At 33.4% G+C, this 26,439-nt stretch overlaps 1 protein-coding gene across 5 annotated transcripts in view; it reads right to left on the bottom strand.

The window, feature by feature from the left end:
• The window catches only part of CABCOCO1 (ciliary associated calcium binding coiled-coil 1), a 442,260-nt gene that overhangs the window by 219,280 nt on the left and 196,541 nt on the right, over positions 1-26,439 (bottom strand). For 3 of the 5 annotated variants that reach the window (XM_074339483.1, XM_074339484.1, XM_074339485.1), the window contains one exon: positions 15,443-15,548. The exons of the other annotated variants lie outside the window; for them this stretch is intronic. In XM_074339483.1, coding sequence (XP_074195584.1) covers positions 15,443-15,472 — 30 coding nt within the window. In that variant the 5' untranslated portion in view covers positions 15,473-15,548. The remainder of the gene's footprint in view (positions 1-15,442; positions 15,549-26,439) is intronic. 5 annotated transcript variants of the gene reach the window in all.

Raw genomic sequence — 26,439 nt, 5'->3', positions numbered from 1 at the left:
AAGAGTGTGATTACTGGATCATATGGTAAGAGTATGTTTAGCTTTGTAAGAAGTTGCTAAACTGTCTTCCAAAGTGGCTGTACCATTTTGCATTCCCACCAGCAACAAATGAGAATTCCTCTTATTCCACATCTTTGTCAGCATTTGGTGTTTTCAATATTCTGGGTTTTGGTCATTCTAATAGGTGTGTAGTGGTATTTCCTATTTTGTGTAAATTTATAGATCTGGAGTTTGGATTATATTCAGATGCATGTTTTAAAAAAAGAATTTTATTAATGACACTGTGTACTTCAAAGATATATACAATGTCTGATTCCGTTTCTGGGATGTTTGTCAATTCTTTGTTACTTTAAGATACAGATCATATTGAAAAAAATAGATTAAATTCTTGATTCTTTCAATTTATTTACCAGTTTTCAAATTATAAAATTGGTCAACAGCATCTGCTAACAGAGTCCAAAGAAATTTTGGTTTTGCATTGTTTTGTTTGCTCTTATTTCTTTCATTTATTTATTCATTCATTTTAGCATCATTATAAACTCGTGGATTTAAACAAATTTGATGTATTTTAATCCATTTCTGTTATTATCCTTATGCTCAAATTTTCCCATTTCAGACTGGTTGGCATCTCAATCCCTTTGGCTTGAATTTAGTATGCTTTTGTTACTTCTCCACTTTTTGGTATGATAAGTTTTATGGTATATTAATCCTATATTCTTCCTATCCCAAACAACCAGACATTTCTACAATGAATGTAGTTCCTTTTGGTGTAAGATGGTTTCAAAATCAGAAACTGAGTATACAAAGGCTCACTGATAACTATCATTGTTGTCTAATGCAGTGAATTACTGTGAAATACATGAAAGACCCACAGGTTTTTTGAGAATGTTATACCAACAGAGACATTGCAAACTTGGATTGAAAGCAACAGAGAGAGGACAAAATAAAAGATAGCTGTTGGACTCTCAGAGTTCTACGCACAGGAAATAAGCTGATAAAATGACTCAGTTGCAAACATACGCGACCCGTCATGAGAAGGAAAGGATGATTATGAGGGCAAAACTGTGAGTTTGGAGGGTAGGGATGTGGAACACAAAGGGTTATTCCCAAGATTTATAACTAAAGGAGTTTGCCCAGTTAGATTTCAAAAGTGCTTGAGAACTCCCTTTTCCCTTTAATTTTCTCTCTTTATTAAATGAGAATATTTATAACTGTAATCTAATGCCTGTATCACTATTGTATTTTGGGAGAGGATAATTTGTTTCTTGAGTTTCATAGGTTGACATGGGGCAAGATATTTTGCTACAAGATGGATCACACCTAAAGTCTCATCCATACATAATTTAGATGATAAGATATTTGATTTTTGAACCAATGAGACTTACATGAAATTTTGGACTTGAATTGATACCTTATAGTTTAATAATACTTCTGGTGATCTAGGGATGGAGTAAGTATATTTTGATGTGGGAGGAATGTAAATCTTTGGGGGCTAGAAGTCAGACTGTAGTAGGCTGAATAATGGCCCCTCAAAGATATTCACACCCTAATCCCCAGAACCTGCAAGTATATTATCTCATATAGTAAAAGAAACTTTGCAGATATGATTAAGTTAGGATTTCAAGATGATGAAATTATCCTGGATTATGTGGCTGGGTCCACTGTAATCACAGGGGTTTTTATAAGAGGGAAGTAAGGTGATAAGAATCAGTAGTAGATGTGATCACAAAAGAGAGAGGTTGGAAAAATGCAAAAGAGGAGCCAAACACCTACTTATGCAGGCAACCTCTAAAAGTAGGGAAAGCAAGGAAATGGTCCCTCTGCTAGATCCTCCAGAAAGAAACAGTCTATCCTGCTGACACTTTGAATTTAGCTCAGTCACTAATTTTGGACTCCTAACATCCAGAAATGTAAGAGAATATATATGTGTTATTTTAAGCCCTAAAATTTGTGGTGATTTGTTACAGCAGCAATGGAAATCTAATACATTGTTGATACTGTTCATTGTTTCAAGGACTTTTCATGGCTAGAGCAGGGAATGATATATGTATATATTTTTAGAAGATAAAATATGTATTTGTACTGATATTTCCAAGTCAAATTCAGAACTACTGAGTATTTACTTTTCCTCATTAAATTTACCTCAGTATCTATTTTCTCCCATGCTGAAAATCTCAGTTCTCAGTGACAAAAATTAATTACTCATTTAATCCATCACAGATTACAAATACACCAGTTGTAGAATGATAATACCGCTATCAGTACCAAAAATATGATTACCAAAAATGATTTATTCCTAAATTATTTCCCACTGAGAGTGTAAAATAAAATTACTGTGTCTTAAAGTCTTTTGGAATAGATCTTCTCTGCGTGATTATGCCACCAACTGGAGATGGAGTTAGTTTCATTTGTTCTGTTTTTAGATTTTTAACGATTTCTTTTTTATTGAATTTTATAATATGTAAAATATTTTTATGGCTCCAACATTAAATCTACAAATCAAAGAAGTCTGGCTTCTAGTCCTGTTTTTTTCCACTGTTCTCTTTCTCTTTTATAAGTACATCTTTTTTAAAAACCACTGGACAAATGTTATTCATTTATTTAAAAAATAGCTCAGAGAACACTTGTTCTTTACTATGCATTAGTAACATAAATAAAAATGTGTGAGCATGGTAGTTTTAAAATATGTTAAAAGAATTCAGAAAGAATTTATGAAGTGCCCTGGACTCACTACCAACCTTACAGTCAGTTATCAGCTAATGGCTCCTGTTTCTGCATCTAAACCTTCCATTCATTTTTCCACTTCTTGCATTATTTTGAAGATAAATCCCAAATATTAAATCATTTTATCCATAAATATTTTAGTAAGTATCTCTAAAAGATAAGAAATCTCAAAAAACAACCACTATTATAATATGAGCAAATATAAAGAGTTTAAACTTGAAAGTCATCATTTATTTTTACAGTTCTCATTTTTGAACTAGCCTCCAAATAAGGTACACCTAGTGCATTTTTTTCTTTAAAAATCTTTTAAATTTATCAGTTCCCCTTCCTTCCTTCCTTCCTTCCTTCCTTCCTTCCTTCCTTCCTTCCTTCCTTCCTTCCTTCCTTCCTTCCCTTTTTCTTCTTGTTTTTCCTATTATTGATAAAGCTATATTGATTGTCCTGTAGATTTTCCCATAGTTGGTATTTTACAAATTGTACCCTGTGATGCCATTTAACAGATTTTTCTGGTCAATGTATTCCCTATAAATTAATATTTGGATTTTGGGTCTTGATAAGCCTTTTTCAAAGGTGGTATTTTGTTCTTCAGTCAAGAGCACATACTGCATGGTTCTTCTCTTTCTGTCTCTGATTGATCACATCCTAGATCCTCAAAGTCATCAGGGGTTGCAAAATGATGACATTTAATTATCTTGTTACTTTCTTCATTTTGAGCAGTAATTTTTCCATGAAGTGAAATAAACTTCTCATTGACTATTTGGTTACACAGTGATACTATTCATATAGAAAGGCAGGGTGTTTGATTCTTTCTTCTTATTCATAAGTTTTCAAAAACAATGAGGTGGTTCCCAAGTATCAGGGTTCTCCAAAACAAAACAAAAACAAAACAAAAAAACAAACAACGAATACAGTGTATATGTGTGTGTATAAGAGATTTATTTTAAGGAATTGGCTCATGTGATTATGGAGGCTATATCCTGAGCTCTGCAAACGGCAAGCTGGAGCCCCAGAAGAGCCAGTGGTGTAGTTCCAGTCTAAGACTTGAGAGCTGATGGTATAAGTTCTAGTCCGCAGGCAGGCAGAAGACTGATGTCCCAGGTCAGCAGTCAGGCAGGAAGTTCATTCTTATTCATGGGAGGTCAGCTTTTGGTTCTATTCAGGCCTTCAACTGATTGGATGAGGGCCATTGACAGTAGGAAGGACAATCTGTTTAACTCAGTCTACCAATTCAAATGTTAATCTTATCCCCAAACACCCTCCCAGACACACCCAGAATATCAGGGTACCTCATAGCCCATTCAAGTTGCCAAAATTAACCATAACATCTGTCCTCCTCAAAGAGCAATTGTTTCCTTTTTCTTTTTCCATTTTTTTATTTAAGTCATCATGAACTCATGGATTTAAGTATATTTGATATGTACCCACCGATTGAAATTATTTTCTTTATTGATGCCCATATTGTTCTATCCTTGGTCTCTTCAATTTGGCTCCTAAATAATTTTAATACAATTATAGTAGTTTTTGATAGCTTCCTTCCTTTGGTTGTGATATTCACACTTACCACATCCATTTCTTGTCCTAGACTTGAATCAGTCATTTCTTTGAGAAGCCATACTTCTTTTTAGAGTAAAATGCTATTTCAAGGCCATAATCTGAATGCTAGGGATGCACATTACTTACTACTGAATTGATTATTATTAAAAAATCTTTTCCACAGATAAAGCTGGGGATATGTAATTCATTCTTTTTATTCTAATACAGAACCACAGAACTTTTTGTTTTTTACTAAATTTTTTAAAAAAATATTACATTTGTATGCTTGGTCTCTTACTATGGGAGTCCCAATTACCAATAACACTGGGCCTGATAGGATTAGTCTATCTAATAATGACTACTTGCTGAATCTCACATTCCACACATGACACTATCAGAAGAACAATTCCTATACTACCATTAGCAATATAATTATTAAATAGCTTAAGTTTATTTCACTTCTATATATATAGAGAGAGAGCTATATATATAACTCTAATACGTCTTCTGGAGCAAAATCTCATGTAAGACCCGGTCTTATTTTATTATAATATAAGAGCCTTATATTATAAGACCGGGTCTTACATGAATTTTTGCTCCAAAAGACGCATTAGAGCTGATGGTCCGACTAGGTCTTATTTTCAGGGAAACATGGTAATATAATACCGGGTATAATATAATTAATATAATATAATACAGGTCTTATATTAATTTTTGCTCCAAAAGACTCATTAGAGTTGATTCTCTGGCTAGGTCTTATTTTCGGGGAAACACCGTAGTCCATAGTACATCAATAACTCCAATACAATGTTTAATAGCAAGAGAACTAGTGGCTAGGCTTTTCTTTTTCTGGCTTTTGTAGGACAGGTTCTAGTGTTTCCCTCTTAAGATAACTGCATTTGGATGTATAGATATATAGGTAAGTAAATAGATAAAATCATGTTAAGAACATCTCCAATAATTCCTATTTTATTGAGTGTTTAAAAAATGAATGGATATTGCATTTTGTCAAGTGCATTTCCTGTGTCCACGGAGATGATAATATTATTTTTCTCCTTTACTTGATTATAATGACGAATTTTATTAACAGTTCCCTAATATTGAAACATGTGCGTATTCCTTGTGTTAACCTTACTTAGTCATAATAATCATACTTTAGGATTATTAGATTCTTTTTGTTAATACATACATTATATAAAAATTCTGCACCATTATTTATAATGGAATTTAGTCTATTTTTTATGGGGAAATCTTTGTCATATTTTAGGATCATTTTATAATTCTTTCATAAAAGTAGAGTTGGTAGAGTTCTCCTGTGAAATCTTCTGGGCCTAGTGCTTTTGTGTAGGGGATCTCTTTATTAGTTTTACCCACCTATTTTTATTTCTTCTATGGAAAATGATCTGTTTAGACTTTTCACCTCCAGTAGGGTTATTTTTGGAAAGTTGTAGTTTTCTGAAATACTATTCATTCTACATTGATTTCTTAAACATCTATATCTTCCCTTCAAAAGATAAATAGTCTCTCATGCACCTGTTTCTTATCTTGTGGAATTTTCTAGAATTTTAGTTCTAGCTTGTTTTAGATGTATTTTTATTTTTGTTGTTTTACTTTTTTTAGATGACAGTAGTACATTTAAAAAAGTGGTTTGACTACATTTACTTCCAAATATCTTCAATTATCCTCCTAGAATTAGCCCTGTTCTTGAGTACTTTCTTTGAAGAGGCGTTTGGAGGTTTGACTCTGTCATGCGAACCCTGTGAGATATTTTTTTTCCTATCAGATTTAAATGGCATACTGGCAAAAGAAAAAATTTACAATCATAGACTTTCTCCTTCTACAGCTTAGTAATAATATTATATTGTCTTCTTGCTTTGTTCTTTTCAGTGCAATTCTTGTTTCTTTGTAATATATCTGCTCTTTCATTCTGGAAGGTTTTAGAATACTCTTTTTTGGATGTTATTACATTTTATTACAATATGGTCAGGTGTAGGGTTTTATCTATTATTTTGTGCTCTATAAAGACCTCTTTCAATGTTTTTATCTTTCTTTAAATTGAACAAATTTATTTTCCTTATTTTATCAAGTATTTCTTCATCTATTTAAAAAATACCCATTCAGTACTTCCACTATCTTTATGTTTTTGCCTATATTTCTAATCGCCAAAAGACTTTTTATCTGTATTTTTCATATCCCATCATTTTTTCTCCTGCTGCCTTATGGGAAGGTTCTTCAGTCTGATATGTCAGCTCACTGATTGGTTTTACAAACCAGTGTTCTATATTCACCTATAAGACCGTTCACACCTCACCTTTCACCTTGTTCTTTTTTCTTTCTTCTTGATACTATTTAGCACTACTAATACCCTCCATTCTCTGTTTGAGAATATTCATTATGCTTACTTGGATGATCTATTCCAACTGTTCTTCATCATACAGTTATTTTTGCTCCATTATGCTATAGTTTGCATCTCTCAGCTGTCTGTGAAGTAATGCTTGCCTGGGGATAACAGCCATGCAGGGCCTTTTAAACTTTTTTGACCCTATTCTACAGTGAGAAATACATTTTACCTCATGATCCATTTGAAATGTATTTACAAAATGACATTGCTAAACATATTTTATACAGATTACAAAATAATGTTTATTTTATAATGAGCAATGTACTCTGGTATTTCCTGCTCAATTGGATTTTCTTGAAAAATACTAGTTACAATTCACTATATTGATTTAATCATCCACTAATGGGTCAACAGCCACAGTTTGAAAACTCTATGATATATGAAAGAAGTACTTAAGGTCAGGCAATAGTTAAGATGGAGGGATTAGAAGAATAAGCTATATAGCTCTAGGCACCACAGAATCCTTCAGACTAATCTAATTTGCTCCCCTTCATTGGGCAATAGCTCTGTTTTGGCATCCACTTCTAAACTCTTAAGCAGGAGGAGCAGTGCTCAGGGGTGACAATCCCTTTGGGTTATAAATTTCCTGCCCTGGAGGTGTTGTGGGAAAGAGGTTGGATCAATGAATATCCAGGGTGACTGGTCAGCTTACACCTAAATCACCTCATCACCCTCAAAGGGCTGCTCTGAGAACAGCCATACCCATGGGCCTTTGTAGTTACTGATGATTTCTGATATGAAGGAGCAGGCAATGAGGGGTGTGACAAGAGCAGAACTTGAAAAATTTGCCCCAATCTAAACTTCATTGCTGCTGTCAGGCTGCCTTGGTCCTAAGGGGATTCCTGACTCCTCCTAGACCAATTCACAACAGCCTTTATTCTCCCTGGGATTTCTCACAGTTTTTATGTAATTTTCTCAGATCAATAATTCTTTTCCTGCCATAAGGTTGGAAGAAAATCCACTCTCTAGAGTGGATTATATGTAGGAAAACTCAGCAGCCCTGTGTTAGGCCTTTTCAGAATTCTTCAGAATATAAAGGCTCAAAAGTCTTACTTTTTCATGGCGAAGGACTCACTGATGAATCTGAAATGAGTATCTCAGATTAGGAATTGGTGTGATCGAAAGAAGATATACAGTTTTACTTTTTTCAACACTGTCTTTGCATTTATTTTCTCCTGTGTTGCCCAGGTAGCATTTATTCTTCCAAGTTCCAGGATAGGCCTCAGTGATGCATTGCAGTTCGGCAGTGTCTGCACAACCAAAGCCAAGCAAGGGACTTCAATCCCTAATGCGCTGGGAATGCCAATGCCAGAGTAAGACATAAGAGCTCCAAAAATTACCTCTCCCCCCAAAAATACCCCATATCTGCTCTGTCATTGTCTTCCGGTTGGTCTTAAATTCTCCATCGTGGTTTGAAACTTCTGATATTCCTGACTTCTTTGAATTAGACAACAAAGACCACGGAATTGTTTCTAAACTCCACTTATGAAAGTCCTTCCAAACATTAGCAGACATTACATGTAGTATCGGTGTTAACTAGTGATCACCCCTCCAGTCCTGTTACATAAGTAATCTCTTTTACATCAGACTTCATCACCTTTCTCCACAAAGATGCTTTCCCCTCCCACATTCCCAGATCTATGCCTCCACTTAGTTGTACGCAGTGATCCTCTGCTCTTTCCTTGCTCTCACCAACTCACAAACAACTCCTATTAGTTTTAACTTCTAAGTGTCTCCAGAATCTACACACTTCTCTCTTCATTCCTGCTGCCACCACGTAGATATCTCTTACTAGATAGCTCCCACAGCTGTCTGACTAGTCTCCATATTTCCTTAAATGTGTTCTCAGCATAGCACCCATATTTTTTGGACCATGTCAATACTTTGATGAAACTCTTCAATGTCATCCAATTGCCCTTAGCGTGGTTTGCAAATGTTTTTTACCCATTGAATCCAAACATAATCCACTCTAGGGAGTGGATTTCCATTAAAAATACCCAAGAAATACAATGCACTTCCGTTCTTATCAGCAGCTAAGGCAGTTGATCTCATGATCTTGTCGCATGCCAAAGTGAGTGGGGGAAGCTGTATGGGGACATATCTGAATCTCTGGAATGAGAAGCACATTCCAGTAACATTGTAAGTATTCAATAAGTAATTTCTTGAGTGAGTGGAGATGAATGAGACATAGGAAAGGTAAATTTGGCAGCAAGTAACAGTTGAAGATATGTTCAGAGCATAAAATTATGTGCATGGAGTGCAGGAGAGAATACTGGGAACCTAAGAAGACTTAATTTGTGAATGTATGTGTCTGTATGCAGTCACACATGTGTGCACATATGAAATAACTAAAATGTGTTTTTCTTAAATAGGGCCTCTATCAGTAGTTGTTGAACAGGAACAGGAAGAAGTTTTTAAAGATAAAATTGTAACACAATGTTTGCCTGGGGCAGCCTAACCTTTTGCCTGGATTTGAGGAACACTTTTAATAAATTAATAACTCAATCCAAATCAAAGCATAATTTAATACAATGTTTCCCAATATACCATATGGATGCTTTAAAAAAAGACTTCCATGGTGTATTAGTTTTCTATGGCTGATGTAACAATCTACCACAAACTTACTGCCGTAAAACAACACAGATTTATTGTTTAACAGTTCTAGAGGTCAGAAATCTGGTGTAATCTCACTGGGCTATGGTCAAGGTCTGGGCAGAACTGTATTCCTTCTGTAGACCTGAGATGAGAATCCCTTTCCTTTGTTTTTCCAGCTTTTAGAGGCTGCCAACATTCTTTGGCTCATGGTCCCCTTCCATCTTCAAAGCCAGAAATGGCCAGTTGAGTCATTTTCATGTTGCATCACTCTAACACCAACTCTCCTGCCACCTGCTTTCACTTACAAGGACCCTTGTCATTCCATGGGACTTGCCATTACCTAGATAATTCAGGATAATCACCCCATCTTAAAGTCAGCTTATTAGCAGCTTTAATTACATCTGCAATCTTACTTCCCCTTTGCCATGCATTGTAACATATTCATAGATTTTGGGAATTAGGATGTGGACATCTTGCAGGGAAGGCATTATTCTGCATATCGTACAGAGTCACACTCCCTCTTAAAGAGTCTTAGAAATTACAGTACACATTAGCATAATTAACCATAAAACACCACTGCCAAATGTGGTTGTTCTAACGGTGCCCTACAGAAGGGTGCCCAGCTGGGGAGGCGCAAGTAAAGAGAGAAAGTCCTGACTTAGCTCCATTAGATGACCTCTACTAGACACTAAAATATTATAAAGTTACAGTGATTAAAAGAGCGTGGCACCAGCAGTAGAGTAGAGAGCACAGGGGGACGTAACAGAAAGTCTGAAAATAGATCCATGCATTTTTAAAGAATTTAACATAGTTTTCAATTTTCATGTGACACGTTTTTTCTGTAGTCTGTGCATTGATGTCCCTAAGGTACTCTAAGTCAGACAAATTTAGGTTTTTATATATAGGCTAATCACCAAATATTTTGATCTAGAGTATACCTCCAGCTCATTGTATAGTTTTGGAAACACTGTCATTGTGTTTGCTTGTGGAATTTTTGGTGTTTGGAATTAAAAAAAATAATAATAATTGTCCTTAGGCTATTATAATGAAGTGAAAATAGAAAATTAGAAGTGCTGATATTAGTGAAAATATATTTAAGATACAATTGGAAATTACCAGATAAGCCAAAAATATTGCATCTTTATTTTCTGTGGGATGTTTATTGGACTTAAGCTCATCAATTGTCTGTTTGTTGAGTTAGTATGATAAAATTCAAGGTACTATACTGAATTATGGAATTATAGTAAAGAAGATATGGTTCTTTTCTTAGCCCTAGAAGAAAAGGATAGTGCACGAATTGAGAAAATAAAAAGAACTTTAAAAATTATAGCTTGGGTATCAAAAAAATGTTTTCACTTCCATCTTTTTTCATATGACTTATTCCAATACTTTTCCTGTAAACCACATTCATTTTCAAATGGATCAGAGATTCAAATGGATAAATGTGTTAGGATAAAAAAGAACTCTATGACAATACAAGTACCAGAAGAAAACATGAATGAATTTCTCTATAACCTAGAATATGGGAAACTATTTCTAAATATTAATCAAAATCTAGAAGCAATAAAAGAAATGAGCAATAAATTTGATTCTAGAAAACTAAACGTTGTATAGTAAATTAAACATAGTAAAAAGACAAATTAAAAACTTTGGGAAAATATTTGCAGTTAATTACAGACAAGGACTAATAATCCCTAAAATATAAAGAACTTCTGGAAATAGAGAAAAATTCTCTATAGGAAAATATGCTAGCAATATGAGCAGGAAGTTCACAGAAATAGAAAATCAAATGGCTCTTAACCATATGGGAAGTTGCTTAACCTCACTTACAACAAAAGAAATGCAAATTAAAAGTATTGTTAGAAACATTTTTCACCCATCAGAGGGGCAAAAATCCAAAATTTGACAGCAATCTTGGTTGAAAAGGTTGTGGATAATTAGACACTTGTATATACTATTGGTGAGAACTGACTTGTAGGGCATCTATGAAGGGGGATTTTCCAATAACTAGCAAAATCATACATATATTTACCCTTTGATCTGGCAATTACACTTGTAATAATGTATTATGACCAAACCCTGGTAAACATTTGAAAAGATGCATAAGACTCTGATAGCGTGAGGGGTAATAGAAAACACTAGAAACACTCTAAATATCTATTAATAAGGAACTAGTTGAATAAATCATTGTACATTTGTATCACGGGGTACTGTAACATAGAATTAAAAATATTTTTTATATACTATGATGGAATGAAATCCAGGATATATTGATGAGGACAAAAATAAGGTGGTGAGAGTATGCTAAGTTTCAAAAACAGAAAAGATATGGATGCTTATTAACAAAACTATGAAAGGATAATCATAAAATCAAAACAAAATTTAAAAAGCACATCTCTAGTGGGAAGGAGGCAATATGGTAGAAGACACAGACCTCTTCAAATATACTTTGTTTTAGAGATTGACTTTGGAACCTTAAATTTTTAAATATTATTATAAAGAGAATTTAATGAAAAAGCAATCTCTTAAAATCTAAGACAAAAATGAAACAAGTGAACCTAACTCTATATCCTGTTGGCCTAATCTCATAGAAAAAAACTATTCCAAGTGACTTTAAAACTTGGGAATTTTGACTGTATGTTAGTAGTAAAATGTACTCTAAGGCAAGAAAGAACTGCAAAATCTGTTTAAAAACTGTTTTCAATAATTACTTTATTGGTGACAGTGGTGCTATAATTATTCTGAGACGGTTTTATGCATAATGTGGGATAGAGTAAATCAGTAATTATATTGACATCATTGAAAGCCAAGATTTCAGCATGGAGGAAAGAGGATAGAAATGCAAACCTACATTCTTGAATTTAAAATGGAGGCTCCAGTATGACCTGCCAATTTATTTTTTAATGAAATGCACATTTCCCAGATTGGTCTTTTTAAAAGGCAAAAAACAGTGGTCAACCCAGTTGAGCCTTAGCAGCAACCTGAATGGGTCTTGAAATATCATTTTCCACCTAAAGAAACCAGGGTTTTTAGGAAATGACTGAATTCTGGACCTGGTTTAAGAAATGCACAAGGAAAACTTGGCACATCTTGTACCTGATAGAAAGGAAGCCACCAAACAGTCTCTATTCAAAATAACTCAATAGTTAAACTGAATTAGCTCCCATGGGACAAAGATGAGACAGTTAATGGAAATGGAAACTTTAAAATATTGAATATTCAAAAATCAGAGTTCATTATGATTTCTGGAGGCTAGAGAATAGTTTATTATTTTAAAAACTAGTAAACAAAGCGAAAGATCCAAATATTTACACTGACTTTCCAATATGATCTGTACCATATGGTACCCAAATAATTGATGAAGCCAATTTTCTTTTTTGTATTCTAGCTAATAAATGAAGAAGAAATGGTAGACTTACAATGCTACCAGTTTTGAATTGATAATAATCATCACTGGCTAATAACATTAAAAATGAGAGATAATAGATATCTTGCATCTCTAGATGGAAATACACAAAATGACCTATAAAATACTCATGCCACACTCAAAAAAGAAATTGAATCTTATCATTCTTCTATATCTCATCATGGAGCTGCAATCAACAAAATTCAGACTGGGGAATTCTATATGACAAAAGAGTCAGTTTTGTTAACAGCAGTGAAAAACTACAAAGATTAAAACCTCAGAATATTGAAGGAGAATCCATAAAGGACAAGACACATATCAATAAACTGCAATGTTTGCATTTTATCTGAATCACAAATCAAGTAGTAACATTTTTTTGAAAGGAAAAAAAAGGCAATTAAGGATGTGTGAAGAATGATGAATATGATGGTTTTAAAACAATGTTTTACATTATTTTAAGGTGATGGTTTTGTGTTTAAGGCAAGCACAAGAACCTTAACCGGGAGTTTAAAATTGTTGAAGCAGGTGGTGGGTATATCAGGTTTATCATATTATTCTCTACTTCTGTTTATGTTTTCAAATTTTATAATAAAAAGTTAAAAATGTTTCCATTAATTCAAATTTGTGTAGTTACTAAGAGCAACAGTGAGAATTCCTTTATCAAGAATTTTGATGTATGAATTTTCTTGATTAATATTTCAAGGAAGTTAATAATATACCATTAAACATAGAAACTCAATTACCTGCTGAAACTTAACATTGACAAAATTTCTTTCCAATCAATTTCCTCTGCTTCATAAAAGTTGTTCCAAGTAAACAGAGAGAACTAGAAATTATGAATGAGAGATCAGAAACAGCTCTGGAAATTGATTTTATGGTTTAATTTTATATTTAACCTAGGCTTTTAACAATTCCACATACATTGCGAACACTCAGAGTTTTAAGAAAACTAGACCTATTATCATATTTAGAAATCTTTATACAAGTCACACAATTAAGTTCATGAACTCATCCTAGAAAAAGTGCTGTATACCTCATTGCTGAATATCACTATGGTCACCTTCGAAGTACTCCCCTTGGGAAGTTATGCACCAATGCCAGAGCCTAGTCCACCCTTCAAAGCAATTTTGGAACTCTTTTCCTGAAATGGCCATCAGCCATCAGAGCTGTTGTCATATTACCCTTGATGTCCTGAATGTCATCAAAATGTCTTTCTTTCAATATTTCCTTTATCTCTTGGTAAAGAAAGAAGTCATTCGGGGCCAGATCAGGTGAGTAAGGAGGGTGTTCCAATATAGTTATTTGTTTACTGGCTAAAAATTCCCTCACAGAGAGTGCCACGTGAGTTGGTGCATTTTCATGATGCAAGAGCCATGAATTGTTGGTGAAAAGTTCAGGTCATCTAACTTTTTCATGCAGCCTTTTCAGCACTTCCAAATAGTAAACTTGGTTAACTGTTTGTCCAGTTGGTACAAATTCATAATGAATAATAATCCCTCCGATATCAAAAAAGGTTAGCAACATTGTTGCAATAAGTTCTCAAACTTCACTGTCATACCTCATACTATTTTTGGCTCTCTGTTAAAGTATCCTCCTCTTTTACTCAATCCCATGCTACTTCATTGAGTAGAATATTTTTATATAATAAAATTAGAAAATCATGTCAGTGAGCAGAGTTGATTATACCTTACCTAGTATGGTATACCTAGCATGTTGTTCTAACTGGCTAACCATTTAGGAAAATAATTAAATGGTATCCTTAATTTATACCAAACTAAAGTCTATACAGATTAAATATTAAAATATTAAAAAATAAAATCATAAAAGTAATTAGATTAGAAAATCTTGATAAATGCTTATATAACCTATGTTGTGGAATGACTTAGTCATGTGATATTAAGACGGAAGCTACATAGACTTGAAAGACCTGAAAACATAAAGAATTAAACCAAAATATAACAAAGGCTCCCTTTCCCCTCAGTTAACGACCAACTGGTAAATATTTAAAGCATCTGTTATTAAAAGTTAATAATCTTAGTATATTAAGAGCATTTATGAATAGAAAAGAAAAAGGTGATCTTTCTGAGAAGAAAATGGACTGAAAACATGAATAAACAATGCACAAATAAAGAAATACAGATCACCAACACACATGAAAAAAATTCCAAAAGACTGGCTAGTAATAAAATAAATGCAAATTAATACGAAGATGAGATGACACTTTTTCATCTATCAAATTGGCAAAGACAAAGAGCTTGATTGGGCAGGTGTGTGGTGTTTGGCGCTCTAGTACTGAATGCTGCTGGGAGAAGCAGAGATTGGCACAGCCTCTCCAAGCAGTTTGGCTGTATTAAAACCGTTAACATTTGCATAACCTTTAACATGAAAGATTTTTTACTCTAGAGATTTATTTTAAAAATAACAAAAATGCAGAAACACTAACACAAATGTTTATTCAGCACTGTTTATAATAGCAGAAAAGCTGTAAGCAATCTGAAATCCAAGGATGAGGAACTTATTCAACTCCTTGGTAGATACATACAGATGCCAAACAGTGCTCATTAACATAGAAAGAGCGTGATAGCTATTAAGTGGGAAAAGAAGGGTTCACAGCAATTTATATTGTGTCATCCCATTTTATTTCTTTACACTATATTTATATTTAATCCATCTGCATTTTGTATAAAAGTATATATATACCTTCTGTAATACGAGCGTGAACAAATTTTAAAAAGATATTTTGTTTCCTACTTGTGTGTCAAGAGAGTCTGGTAGGAACTTACCCTGTAAAATGTAACAGTAGGAAATATCATTCAAAACACTGTAATGCTTGTTCTTGGTGAGGCAGAGTGACTGATGGGTGAACCACAGGTGCTCCAGAGGCAGAGTCTAGAGTGGTCAGGAAATAACGTATGATATAAGGTCACATCTGATTTTAACATGTCCCAAAGAAAAGAAATGTAGTCCCTTTTGTATCTGGTGGATGGCATGTGGATAGATTTTTAAGTCCAGAATACACACACACACACACACACACACACACAGACACACATGCAAAAAAACTGCCTGCTAAGGAAATTTGGGGCAGATGATGAGGAAAGACTAATAAATACTAGCACCTAATAACTCAGGGACTTTTAACTCAGTGTTACAACAGTTATCTAGTGATACGTAATGACTGCAGGTTGAAATAATCTACTGGGTTAAATTAAACTTAATAGTAAAATTACTTTTACCCATTTCTATTTACCTTTTTAAAAGATGACAGTACTAGAAAATTTAACATTAGATTATGTGGCATGCATTATATTTCTGTTGGACAGTGCTGCTGTATATTATAATAAAAATCTACTGATGTCATATCCTGCTTGCAATCTTTCAGTGTCTTTCTGTTACTCTGAGGATAAATGCCACAATCCTTAACATGGCCCTCATGTCTCTGAGGAGTCTTACCCCTACCTGCCTCACCATTTCTACCACTTCCCAATCTTCCCCTTGATTTCTGAATTCTAGCCAATCACCTTCTTTCATGTCCTTCAACATAGGACTTTTCTAACTGCAGATTGAGACTTAACAGTATGGCATGAAATGAATTTAAAAAAATGAATAGAATGGAATAGAAAAGAGTACATCACAAGCAAAAGGGTAAATATTTCATGTAAATTATTTCCATTTTGTGTGTTTGTTTACTAGATTGTGTTGTAAAATATATTTCTTACTTAAGTAAAAAAATATGTTTGAGAAGCAATACTCTAACCCTGGGTTTCTCAACTTTGGCACTATTGATATTTTAAAACATTTATTTATTTTTTTGTTACAGTTGACTTTCAATATATTTTATATTAGTTCCAGGTGCACAGCATAGTGATTAGACATTTATATAATTTATGTAGTGATTCCCCCCAATTAGTCTAGTATCCACCTGGCACTATACATAGCTGTTGCAACATTATTGACTGTATTTCCTATGCTGTCCCCGTGACTATTTGTAACTACCAATTTGTACTCCTTAATCCCTTCACATTTTTCACGCAGCTCCCCAATCACCTTCCCCTCTGGCAACATCAGTTTGTTCTTGGTAACTATGAGTTTGTTTCTGATTTGTTTGTTTATTTATTTTGTTCTTTAGATTCCGCATGTGAGATCATATGGTGTTTGTCTTTCTCTGTCTGCCTTATTTCAGTTAGCATAATACCCTTTAGGTCCGTTCATGTGATCAAAAATGGTAAGATTTTATTTTTCTTATGGCCAAGTATGATTCCATTGTATATATGTACCACATTTTCTTTATCCAATTGTCTATTAATGGGCACTTGGGTTGCTTCCATATCTTGGCTGTTGTGAATGGCAGTATCGACATTTTGTTTGGATAATTCTTTACTGTGGAGAGCTATCCTAGTCTTTATAGAATGTTTAGCAGTGCCTCTGGCCTCTACCCACTAAATGTCAGTAGCACATCCCTCCTCCATTATGACAACTCAGAATACCTCCAGACCCTGCCAAATTCCCAGTTGAGCACTGTTTCTCTACATCATCCCCATCATATTCAATCTCATGACAAAGCTTTGTCACAGCTATTCTCCCTTACTGAAAGACACTCTTACTTCTCATCTCCCGGTAACTCTTGCTCACCTTTCAGATCTCAGCTCAATGCAAAGTCTTTCCTGAGTCCTCTAGGTCATCTTTCCTGAGTCATCTTTCTATTGTATATTTTCATAAAATCATGTGGTATATTTCAAACCCCTATCAATTTATAATTTCCCATTAACTGCTGTGGTTATTTAATTAATATCTGCCTCACTCATAGGCTGTCAGTGCCATGAAGTCAGGGATGGTGTCTGATTTTGCCTATGACACAATGTTAAACAATTTATTCAGTGTCGACTATGTGTTGGCTCCATACTAGATGGTAGGTGTGCATTGGGTAGCTGAAAAAGCAAAACCCCTGCCCTTGAGTGGCCGACAGTCTTGTTAGAAAATCAAAACGGTGCTAAATTAAAGGTTTGCGTTTTGAGTTGGGAAGACCTATTTAGAGTTGTCAGGAGACGGAAGCACTGAGGATGTGAACGCTAAGTAAAATTTGAAGTATTAGAAGGACCCAGCCATATAAAAGTAGGGAGAGAACATTCCAAGAACAAGTATCTTCTTAGTTAATGGCCCTATAACATGTTTCTAGCAGGTTTTTAAAAGATCAGTCTGGTGTGAAGAGGCTGAAAGGGAGGATATTAAAATGAAAGAAGGGGAAGCCACTTTGGAAGCCATTCAGTCCAGGTAGGAGACCACTGGCAGCTGTGACTAGGGCTTGTTGTAGTGGAAATGGAAAGAAGTGCATGAAATATAAGTATTTACTAAGTACCTAATGTGTCAAGTATCAGGTTTGACATACTAGGTCCTTAATATATATTTTCTGATTTCATATCTATGGAGTAAATTTGTCCAACATTTATTAACTTAATTAGATCAAAGCTTTAAGAAATTAAAACAACTGTGAGCAAATTTTGAGTGATTGCCTTTTATATTTGTCACCTGTGAAAGTGCAGCTCAAATTGCATATTGTCTAATTTCCCTATACTCTCAGATGAATTCTGCGAATATAGGGAATTCTGTTCACACTGCTATATTTTGATAGCAAATTCATTCTATCTCCATTGTAGCATTTATCATTGTCTACCTTAGATAAGATATTTATGTGTTCATCTGCCCAACTATGTTACGGGTTCAGTGAAGTCTGATAATTTTTTTTTAACATTTGAACTCCGATGCAATAGACTGCACATAGGAGACATTAAATAATGTTAGTTAAATGGAATGAACCCCACGAAAAATTACTCAGGAAAAATGCAGTCTTTTGAAATTTTGCTTTGATGACTCTTTCAGTTAGAAATAATCTCCCAATGGACAAGAAATTATTTACAATTCTTATTTGAAGTTAAACTTTATTTCTAAAAAGCAGTGTTTTAAAACATGTCTCAATCCCAGACATACCAAAGGCAGGTCTCACTAATACAGTTTTTGATGACACATTTTGCCATGGCAGTTAAGGGAAGATACAGTTTCAATAGTCTATGATGATTAGCTAGGAATAGAATTTAATTCTATTAAAAAAAAAGTGTGTTTAATTCTATAAGAGTTAAGTAAAACTACCTTATCTTTTCCAAAAGATATTTACCATTTTAGGCCCTCACCAGCTATGTATGAAAGCTCCTATTTCTCTACATCTTTTGTCAACGTTTTCTATGCTAGTCATTTTAATTTTAGGCATTTTACTGATTATGGAATGGTATCTCATTGAGGTTTTAATTTGAAGTTTTTTGATGACTAATGATATTGAAAACTTCATCATATACTTATTAGCCATTCATTTACCTTCCTTTTTGAAGTGTCTGAGTCCTTCAGTGAATTAAAAAATATTAGTTTCCCACTTTATGGAGGTATAATTGACATATAATATTGTATGAGTTTAAGGTGTACACCATGATGATTTGATACATGTACATATATTGTAAAGTCATTACCATAATAAGGTTAGTTAACACATCCATCACCTCACATAATTACCATTTTTTTGTGTATGGTGGTGGTGAAAACATTTAAGATCTACTTTTTAGCAACTTTCAAGATACAGTAAATATTCTTAACTACAGTTACCATGATGCTGTATAGAACACAGACACAGACACACACATACACACACATATATGACATTTTCTTTATCCATTCGTCCAGTAATGAATACTTAGTTTATTTCTATATCTTGGCTATTGTGAATGATGCTGCAATGAACATGATGGTACAGATATTTCTTTGAGATAGTGATTTCATTTCCTACAGTTGTATACCCAGAAGTGGGAGTGCTGGATCATATGGTAATTCTATTTTTAATTTTTTGACAAAACTCCAGTTTTCCATAAAGTGGTTGTATCAATTTACATTTTCACCAATAGCTCACTTTATGGATATTTTTAATTTTAATAAAGTTCAATTTCACAAGTTTTTCTCTTTATGGTTAATGTTTCCGTGATCTAAGAAATCTTTGTTGACTCTAATTTATAGAGATATAATTCTCTTTATTTCTAGAAGCTTTATGATTGTAGCTTTTATGTTTAAGTCTATGATTCACCCCAAATTATCTTCTATATGAGATGTGATGCAGGGACAGTGGTTGATTATTTTCTCTTATGGATACCCAGATTTCCCATAACCATGCGCTGAAAAGACTTTTCTTTCCCTATTTAACTACTGTAGTGTTTCTGTAAAAGTTTAATTAATTATGTACAAGTGAGTGAATTTCTGGATTCCAGATTCTGTTATTTTGATCTGTCTGTCTATCCTTAAGTCAGTAGCACAAGACTCGATTACTGTGGCATCATCATAATTGCTGAAATCAAGTATATATAATTCATTCAACTTTGTTCTTCTTTTAAAAAAATTGTTTTGGCTATTCTAGGTCTTTTGCATTTCTGTATATGTTTTAGAATTTTCTTGACAATATCTAAAACAAATTCTTAGAAGGATTTTGAATGAGATTGTGTTGAATCTTTAGGTTAATGTGGAGATAACACCTTAATGATACAGAGGTTTCCAATCCATGAACATGATGTATTTTACCATTTATTTAGGTCTGCTTTAATTTTTTTCAACAGTGTTATGTTGTTTTCATTGTAGAAGCTTTATATGTTTTTTAAATTTTCACTAAGCAATTTTAATTCATAAAATTTTCCTACTATCTTTTCAAAAGTTATCTTTAGGATCTGTAGTGATGTCCCTTCTTTCATTACTGATACTAGTAATTTGTGTTCTCGTTTTCTCTGTTTCTCCTAATCATTCTAGCTGGAGATTATTCAGTTATGATAATTTTTGCTTGCAAAATCAACTTTTGTGCTTGTTGATTATTGTTTGTTTTAAATTTCATTTATCTCTGTAAGTTCTTTATTATTTCTATTCTTTTACTTACTTTGGGTTTAATTTTAAAAAGTCCAGTTAAATTTTGTTTTTCTCCCATCCCTCCACCATTAGACGAAAAGCTATTTGAGAGCAGGGACAATATCTAATACTGGCACATATAGTAAAATCTCAAGTATTTATTAAATCAATTGTGGGAAGCAGAAACGGGAAGGTTCCAGTTCTCCAGCGTGTCACTTGGTTAATAGTTGTATTAATTATCTACTGCTGAATAATAAATTACTGCAAAGGTTCTTGTTTGAAGGGGAAGGGGAAGAAACAGAAGAAAATTATTAAAAATAAAAATACATTCTAAAATGCTGAAGAAACATGGAAATGTAGAAGGAACAAAGATATGGACCAGTTAGAGTGGGTCAAATTTGAGTCTCTAAATTTTGGGCCATAGACTTCTCTGAGCTTCAGTTTCTTCATCTGAAAATATGGAAACACTGCGACTGAAAAGTTTGTAGTATTATGAAATAACTTACAGAAAACTCGTGTGGCAATGCCTAACATATATTAGGGAGTCAATTAATTCCATTTATGTGAGTCTCAGTGTCCTTATTTGTAAAATATTCTCTCAGAGTATGGTTGTTGAGTACGTGAAAAGAGATACATAAATAGTATGTTCAACACAGGGCATGGTCCATTTTAGATGGACAAAGAATATAAATTCCACTAAGGGTCTGTAGAACCATAAATCATGTTATGGCTATATGAGATTGAAAGAAATCTATAGACAGCTTTTTGGGTTTTCAATTTTTGCTTAAAATCTACAACTTGACTTGCTTTTCCAAAGGAAGATTTGGTTATTTTTCCCCCCAAAAGCCTACCTTTGAACCAATATTATACTAAAAGGAGATGGGAAAGAAAGATAAGATGGGACACATGAAACAGCCTGTAGACCACCATATTCAACAAAGCAGGGTGAGAGCTGGTAATTGGAGATCAAGCATTTTGAATTTGGTGAGTGATCGCCAAATGGGGGCATCAAATAGTTTTAGGAATTTTATATATTAAATAAATAAATGGTTCCTTAACATAATACTTATAAATGCTTCCCTAAACTAACATAATATTTATAAAACACTCACATTTCTATTACAATAAAAAAGGTTTGGTGTTCATTATGATTTTCCTATAATTTGATGTATACCCATTACCACGAATATTGCCAAAGAAATATCTGAGATTAAAAAGACATATCCTCACACTTTTCACTTCTGCTCACACATTATTGGTCAAAAACATCTGTCTATTGATAACTTCAAGAAAATTAGAAAAATACAGTCCTTCTGTAAGCAGCAGTAACATCTTCCACAAATTTTAAAAAATCTACTTTGAATAGAATAGAAAAGCATAGGTATTAATCACATGGTTCCCTCATTCTCTTTACTTATGGGCCATAAAAGAACTTCCAGCTTCCGAACACAGGCTGAAAACTAGCTGATATAAATTCATTCAATGCTTATATTTTCCCAACTATATGCCAGTGTTTCTAAGTGTTTTATACATATTTACTCATTTATTTCTCAGTATAATCTTAAGAGCTATATAGTATTACCCCTGCTTAACGGATGAGGAAGTTGAGGTACAGAGAGGTTAAGCTGTTTGCCTAATGTCACACAACAGTGTTCACACCCAGCATAGTCTGACTCCAGAATCCATACTCTTAACCAGTGTACATGGCCTCTCATAGTAGGCCCTTAACAATTATGATTTTAAGAACTACATGCCAGACTTTGAGCTGATATTACACGAATACTATTCAATTCTCATGAACTATATGTGTAAGAATGCATCAATTAGGCAGGAAAACCACTGCTGGACTTGAAAAAATTATTTACAATGCATCAAAATGTTCCAGTGCTGTACCCATTAGGAAACAGTATCCTATTCATTTAATATTTTTTATCATGTTTCTACATAGGGCCCTGACATAAAAGTAACTTCTGTTGCTCAGTGTTTGATGTTTGTCCAACAAGGCTTAAGCCCAAAACTCAAGAATGTATTATTTTTCTCTTCTCAAAGTGGAAAATGTTAACTTTGCATGGTTGCATGGGACAAAAAGAATGAAAATACTTAAATCAGTTATACATACATACATACTATACATATACATATACATATACATATACATATACATATACATATATATATATATATATTTCTCAGTATAATCTTAAGAGCTATATAGTATTGCCCCTGCATATGTATGTATGTATTATATATATGTATGTTTAGCTGATAGCTTTGTTCTATACTATAGCCTTCTACTTTTTTTTATTTTTTTGATCTTGTGTACCTTCATACTACTAGAAAATAAGAATTCATTTATAAAGAAGACAAAATGGGAAATCACAAGTAATTTCTTGTCCTTTGAAAATAATTTATTTTAACTTCCTAAATTTTGATGCTTCAGGAACCAAATTCTACATCAGATGCTGTCTGCTAAACTCAATGATTTGATCATCTATGGTAGAGGTTGGCAAACTACAGCTTATAAGTCAATGTTGGCCTGCTACCTAGTTTTATAAAGGAAATTTTATTGGAGCACAGCTACAAACCCTCATTTATGCATTGTCTGTGTTGCTTTCGCACCACATGGCAGAGCTGAGTAGGTGCCACAGGGACAGTCTGGCCCATGAAGCCTAAAATATTTACTATGTGCCCCTTTAAAGAAAAAAAAAATTCCAAGTTTCTGGTCTATGAAGATGATACCAGTTGCTGAACCATTGATAGATAAGCATTTGGAATGCTCTTTATTCTGTGGTCAATAGTTTGCTTCTCCTTCCAAATCACTACTCATATACGCTCAGTGAAATTTGAGCTGAAAATATAGTGAAAGAGCTCCTAGTCCCATTAGATTATCACAGCCCACATCCCTGATATAATTGACCCCACTCTTAAATGATGACCATCACTATACAACCTACTAGTTTTATTTCGACTTCTTCCTCCTTTATAATAGTTCCCAATCCAAGACTCATAATACTGAGGCTGGGGTTCACATTATAGTCTAAATGAAATTACTATTTAAACTGCTAATCATGAAAGAAGAAATCAGAATTCCTTTCCAGCTAGATATTTTTTAGATATTATTGGCCCTGAAAATTTTAATGGAAATTACAAATAGCAAAACTTTAAAAAAGAATGGCAATGCAACTTGCTTACCAGGAATTTGTGTCAAAGAGCTTGCTTTGCTTTAAAAGACATCCTCTTTCATTTTGGGAGTGGAAAGGAGTGAATAATTGTAGACATTCTTTTCTTAATAGTCACAAGGCAAGCTTAATTAAGGAGACAAAATATTGGTTTGCAAACAGAGTTGATGCTTAAATTTACCTTTTTTCCCCCCTCTGAATTCAATATACCAGCTGGTTTGAACTGTGGGTGAAATACACAATTAAAACTGAATAAAAGACTTGAGAATCTTACTTACCTGCATGCCTATTCTTTTTTATGTTACCCAAATCACAGCTCCTCCATCATTTGTGCATAATAAATTGAGCAGAAATTACTGTTGATATAATGAATATTTTATTTTTTCAGATATAATCATTGCTGTATCTTTTGTAAGTATCAGAGTAAATTAATAAAAGAAAGTCTCTAAACTAGTATGTCCTATTAACTAATTAGATGATCATAAAGAAGAGAAAATTTAATATCTAAAGTTGATACACTATCATTTTAGCAATTTTGACTGAACTGATCAATTTCCAATCAAGGCAACACTATCAAATGAATAGATTTTTTTCCTAATTATTTTTATTATGGAAAATTTCAAACATGCAGGAAAAATTGAATAAAATAAATATCCACCACCAAGATTTAGCAGTGGATAACGGCCATATTTGCACTTGCTTTCTTTGTCTCTAGGATTTTTTTTTTTTTTAAAGAATAGTCTCAGTCTCATAGCTTTGGACATTTAATAACATTTTGTTATTTATTTGTGTATTTAATAACATTGAATTTAAAAAAGTCAGTTGTATCATAGATTTTTCCCACATTTTTAATGTATCTGATTGTTTCTTTTTTGTGTTTTTATCTTTTTTCTGTATGCTTTATTTCTAGAAAACTAGAAGATGGGTCTAAAGACTAGATTGACAGTAAACATTTTGGGGGAAAAAATAATTCATAGGTGTGCGCTTTGTTTTGCATTATATCAAGAGGTGATGGATGCTAACCTTGATCACTCAGTTGATGGGATGACCAGTAGACCTCTTCATTGTGAATTATTTTTTCCTTTGGCAACATTGTATACATCTTATATGCCAGCAACATTTTACCTAATAATTTTAACCTTTATAAATGATCTTTGCCTGAATCACTGATTTAAAAGGGGGTCAGAAAATTATGATTTTGTAATACTATTATGCTTCCTAGCTTTATTAACTGATGTTCTTTCATTAAAAAAAAAAATAGTGCTTTTCCTCCTAAAATTTACTTATCCTCTCCCCTTTCATTACTAGCTAGTAGAGTAAGGAAGCTGTGTAATAATAAAATGACTATATATTCCATTTTGTCCACGACAGTCCTGGTTATGTCTCTTTCCCCAACATCAATATTATTATGCCTCTGTTCACTCTGAAAAAATTAACACATTGGATAATAAATGATAAGATCATTCCATGTATTAGACACATCAAATTTCTTTCTTGCTGTCTCTCTCCCTCTCTCTCTGTCTCTGTGTCTCTTTCATTTTGAGAATCTTCATATATATTCAATGTTTCACAATTAATTATGTTTTTTAATATCTAAATCTTTTATACTCAGACAATTGTAATAATTATCCCTTTGTATATTCAAATCTCAATACTCAAGTCTTAAAATTGACTAGTGTAAGTCTCTCAAAAGTTTTTTTTTCTTAATTTCTTTGATTTTTGTATTTATATTATTTGTTCTACACTGAAATTCTTAATTCCTAATTAACAAATTTACTTTATTCTATGATATGCATAAAATGATTACAAAATTAAAAATTCCAATGTTTACCAACAATAAAACTCAGTATGGTTTAAAATTTTGTTTCAGTTCTTTTTTCTCTTTAGGATATAGTCTAAGGATGTATAATCAGAATATTGGGTCAAAGTAATATAAACATTTGTCTGGCAAAAATATCACAAGCAAGCAGAGCGGCTGGATAACTCAGTTGATTGGAGCACAAGCTCTTAACAACAGGGTTGCCAGTTCAATTCCCGCATGGGATGGTGGGCTGTGCCCCTTGCAACTAAGATTGAAAACCCCGACTGGACTTGGAGCTGAGCTGTGCCCTCCACAACTAGATTGAAGGACAATGACTGGACCTGGAGCTGATGGACCCTGGAGAAACACACTGCTCTCCATCATCCCCCAATAAAAAAATTAGAAAAAAAAATACTACGAGCAAAGTAGACACAATTGATAAACTTAGAAAAAATTCAGTTTTTATCACAGGCAAATGGCTAATATCCGAAACAAAAAGAGATAGTAGAATGAGAAAATATTTTAAAAAACAACAAAAACAGTTTACCTAAAAAAGAAATGCAAGTGACTCATATAAGAATAGACTCAACTTGATTACAAGTTAAATGTAAATTAAAACACTATCCAGGTACAAATTTTGGTTTATCCACACTGGCAATAATCCAAAGATTAGACAACATACTCTACTGGCTAGGCTGGAGGGATAGACACCCACATATTGCTGGTGACAGCGCAAAATAGTATAATTCTTTATGGAGAGGAATAGGCAACATTTAGCAAAATTTCACACATATTTATACTTTCACACAGATAATGCAGAATCTTCGCACCTCAAGATCCTTAATTTAATCACCTCTGTAAAATTCCTTTTCCTCTG

Source organism: Rhinolophus sinicus, linkage group LG07 (genome assembly GCF_036562045.2).
Source record: "Rhinolophus sinicus isolate RSC01 linkage group LG07, ASM3656204v1, whole genome shotgun sequence".
Lineage (NCBI taxonomy): Eukaryota > Metazoa > Chordata > Mammalia > Chiroptera > Rhinolophidae > Rhinolophus > Rhinolophus sinicus.
Note: the sequence above shows the minus strand (reverse complement) of the source record. Positions and strands in the feature narration are given on the sequence as shown.